This window comes from Neophocaena asiaeorientalis, unplaced genomic scaffold (genome assembly GCF_003031525.2).
Source record: "Neophocaena asiaeorientalis asiaeorientalis breed wild unplaced genomic scaffold, Neophocaena_asiaeorientalis_V1.1 scaffold606, whole genome shotgun sequence".
Classification (NCBI taxonomy): domain Eukaryota; kingdom Metazoa; phylum Chordata; class Mammalia; order Artiodactyla; family Phocoenidae; genus Neophocaena; species Neophocaena asiaeorientalis.
The window spans coordinates 4,877,161-4,881,251 of record NW_020173687.1 but is presented as its reverse complement, the minus strand read 5'-3'; the positions used below and the strand labels follow the sequence as shown (position 1 = coordinate 4,881,251).

General features: G+C 43.9%; 1 protein-coding gene across 1 annotated transcript in view; it reads left to right on the top strand.

Annotated features, from left to right (window-relative positions):
- Nucleotides 1-3,870, top strand: part of CIMIP1 (ciliary microtubule inner protein 1) — a 9,535-nt gene extending 5,665 nt beyond the window's left edge. The window contains exon 4 of the mRNA XM_024750450.1: nt 3,461-3,870. Coding sequence (XP_024606218.1) covers nt 3,461-3,622 — 162 coding nt within the window. The 3' untranslated portion in view covers nt 3,623-3,870. The remainder of the gene's footprint in view (nt 1-3,460) is intronic.
- Nucleotides 3,871-4,091: the final 221 nt, after the last annotated feature.

Genomic DNA, 4,091 nt, shown 5'->3' with positions numbered 1-4,091 from the left:
GCCCGCGTACCGCAAAAAAAAAAAAAAAAAAAAAAATTCATTTATGGTTTAACAGGCATCCTACACCCCAAAGGGCAATGCCGTGAAAAGCCTCCTTCCGTCCCCCGAGTCCTGAGAGCTGTTGCCCCCCGTCTCTGCACCCTTCCCCTGATGCAATATGCCTATCCAAGTGGATGTGGAGGGTTCTAGCCCTTTTTCCTTAGTACAGAAATTATACCATATTTTACATCCTTTATGCATCTTTTTTTCTCTTAGCAGTTTGTCTTCAGAGTCGTTCCATCTGAGAATATAGAGAGCGACCGCATTCTTTCAAACTGCTGCGTAGTTTTCCACGGTGCGGAGGGGCTGTGGCTGAACGGGTCCCCGTGGATGGACACGTAGGCTGTGTCCAGGCATTGGCTATGACAAACAGGGCCTTGGTATGTGCGTGTGCAGGTATTAGGATGTCTTAGGATAAATGCCTAGGGATGGATTGTCAGGTCAAAGAGCGTTTGCATTTTCATTTTTCGTAGATGACGGTAAGATTGCCCTTCACAGAGAATTAACAACAGATTCTCCCATAAGCTCGTTCACGGTGGTGTTTTCATCTCTTCATCTGGTGGATGAAGTGTGGCATCCCAGGGTGGGTTCTGACTGCATTTCTCTTACCAGTTGGAGATGGACTTGAAGGCTGGTCCCGTGTGTCCCCGAGGTCCCAGCATCGTAGAGAACTGGCTCGCTGGAGGAAATTCTGGCCTCGTTGGCATTTGTTCATGACCCTCCCAGCATGGGGCCTCTCAAGAGATTAATTTTAATACTTCAGCAAGAATATATGTTAAGGGGCTTCATCCACCAGGACCGTCCCCTCCGGCCACCGCCTCACTCAAAGATCCTTTGAGCCAAGTGTGAACTCGTAACCCCAAGCATACTAAACCTCTTCTTCTCGGTTCTTCTGCTGGAACAAATATTCCTCACTGCTGGCTTGGTTCAAATCCCCCCGTAAGAGCAGAACAGAAGATTATACCAAATGGAAGGGAGAAGCCTGCATAAACATTGAGCCTCATTTTCCAAAAATTTTCCAAATTTCAAGGAATTGACAAACAAAATTGTGGGGTTTTTTTCATTTCAGATAGAATCCCATTTCCCTTCTGGTTTTTAATTAAATTCAATTGTTTTTCATTCCTGTGGCATCTATGGTTTGGGTGTGTGTGTGTGTGTGTATACACATGTATCATAAAACCTTCTAATCAAACCTATAACTGCCAGGATACCATCTGACAATGTCGCCACGTATTTTATAAAGGGCACAGTGAACTGTAGTATTTGATATTTCTGCACCTTACTTTTTTCTCTTTTTCGCTCTTTTACCAAATAAAAATTATTTCATTGGGTCGTGAATTAAATGTGTTAAGCACTACAAGATAAAGAGACATGTTTGGTGATCGTTACTTTCAGGGAAAATGTGATCTCCGAGGCCAGCTGATTGGAGCGTGCTTACGTTCAGCGCACCTTACTTAGGGACCCTGGCTCTTCTTTCTGTCTTTGCTTTCTAATTTTCTCTTCCAGTTTTATTAAGCTATAACTGACATACAGTACTAAGCAAGTATAAGTTGTGCAGCGTCATGAGTTGACTTACGTACGCCATGAAATGATTATCGCAATAAGTTTCGCGAACGTCCATCTTCTCATATAGATACCAAATTTCAGAAATAGAAACAAAATTATTTTCTCCTTGTGATGGGAGGTCTTAGCATTCACTCTCTTAACAGCTTCCATATATAACGTAGAGCAGTGCTCATAATATTTATCCTGTCGTACGTTACATCCCTAGCACTTGTTTGTCTTATAACTGGAAGTCTGTACCTTTTGACCACCTTCATCCAATTCCCCCTCCCCCACCCCCACCTCTGGTAACCGCAAATCTGACCTCTTTTTCTACGAGTTTCTTTGTTTTTGAAGTCCAATTGACCCACAACACTTGTTCGTCCTTATTATACAACACAGTGATTCAATATTTCTAAACATTTCAAAATGATCACCGTAAGTCTCGTTACGATCTGTCACCATACAAAGCTATTGCATAATTACTGACTATATTCCCCACACTTCACATTTCATCCCTGTGACTCATTTATTTTGCATCTGCAACTTTGTCCCTTTTACTCTCCCTCACCCATTCCTCTCCTCCTCCACCACCCCTTTGGCAACCATCTGTTTGTTCTCTGTTTCCATGACTCTTCTGTTTATTTTTGTCCATTTGTTTTGTTTTTTAGACTCCACGTGTAAGTAAAATCATGCAGTATTTGTCTTTCTCTGTCTGACTCATTTCACTTTTAAGTGCCCATCTATGTTGTCACAAAGGGGAAGATTTCATTCATTTTTATGGCTGAGTAATATTCCATTGTATATAGAGACCACATCTATATCCAGTCATCTGTTGATGGGCACTTCGGTTGCTTCCTCATCTTGGCTATTGTAAATACTGGTTCAATGAACATAGAGTTGCACGTATCTTTTCAAATTCGTGTTTTCATTTACTTCAGGTAAGTCCCCAGGGGTGGAATTCCTGGAGAGTATGATAGTTCTGTTTTTAATTTTTTGACAAACCTCCATCCTGTTCTCCACAGTGGCTGCACGAGTTTCCATTCCCACCAACAGTGCAGGAGGGTCGCTTTTCTCCACATCCTTGCCAGCACTTGTCATTTGTTGTCTTTTTGACGATGGTGACTCTGACAGGTGTGATGATTAGTAACAGTGAGCATCTTTTAATGTGACTGTTAACTACCTGTATGTCTTCTTTGGAAAAATGTCTATTCGGGTCCTCTGCCCATTTTTTAATCAGGTTGTTTGTTTTTTTTTGATGCCGGGTTGTATGAGTTCTTTGCATATCTTGGATATTAACCCTTTATCACATACGTTTGCAAATATCTTCCTCCATTCGGTAGGCGGCCTTTTTGTTCTGTTGGTACTTTCCTTCTCTGTGCAGAAGGTGCCTTTGCGTTTGATGTAGTCCCATTTGTTTATTTTTCCCTTGCCTGAGGAGACATATCCAAACAAATATTGCTAAGACCAATGTCAAAGAGTGTGCTGCCTGTGTTTTCTTCTAGAAGTTTTATGGTTTCAGGTCTTACCTTTAAGTCTTTAATCCATTTGAGTTTAGTTTTGTGCATGGTGTGAGAAGTAGACCAGCTCGCTTCTTTTGCACGTTGCTGTCCCGTTTTCCCAGCACCATTTATCAAGGAGGCTGCCTTTTCCCCACTGTATATTCTGCCTCCTTTGTCATGGATTAAGTACCCATAGAAGTGCGGGTCCATTTCTGGGCTCTCTGTTCTGTTCCATTGACCTATGTGTCTATTTGGGGGCCAGTACCGTGGTTCTTTCTGTCTTTTCCACACCAGGCGTACCGATCCTGTTGCCTCCGTGGACACGCCTCGTGTTGCTGTGGCCCAAGGCGACTCAACCCCCTGCCTTTCTATTCCAGGTGCTCCCATCCCCTCCAGTCCCAAAGACGACCCAGGGCTTCATCGGCTGGAGATCCGGGGTGCCGGGCCTGAACAAGTGTCTGGAGCACGATTATGAGATCAGAAGCTGCAAAGGGGCGTATGCCAAGGAGCTAAACTGGCCGAAGCAAGGTATCCACTGAGTCCAGACAGAGACCCCGGCCCCTGGGGCAAGGAAGGGTGGACCGCCAGATGCCGGTGCCCATGCCCAGGAAAGGAAGAGCTCCCCAGCCTCCCCCCCAAGGACAGGGTTCCCCTCCACATCTGCTCATGGGATATTGTTGCAAAGAACACAAAACAGCCCTTAGACGTTTTCAATTCATCAATGCCCCCCTTCCGGAACATTCTTGTAACCTATTCATTCTTGGCTAATGCAATGAATAAAGCAAAATAGACCCTCTGATTTTTTTTTAATACCGTGGGAATTTCTAGGTATAGCTTTTAAAAACACGATGTGATTCCATTTTTAAATATTTGTCTAAACCTTTAACGTCACCTTCAATCCCCCTTCTCAGCATCCTTGTTGTAATGAGGTTGCTGGCCAGGTGTTTCTGTACCCAAATCCCCCTGGGCCTGCTTTTCAGGAGGAATAAAGCGCTTTGAGCACCCCTC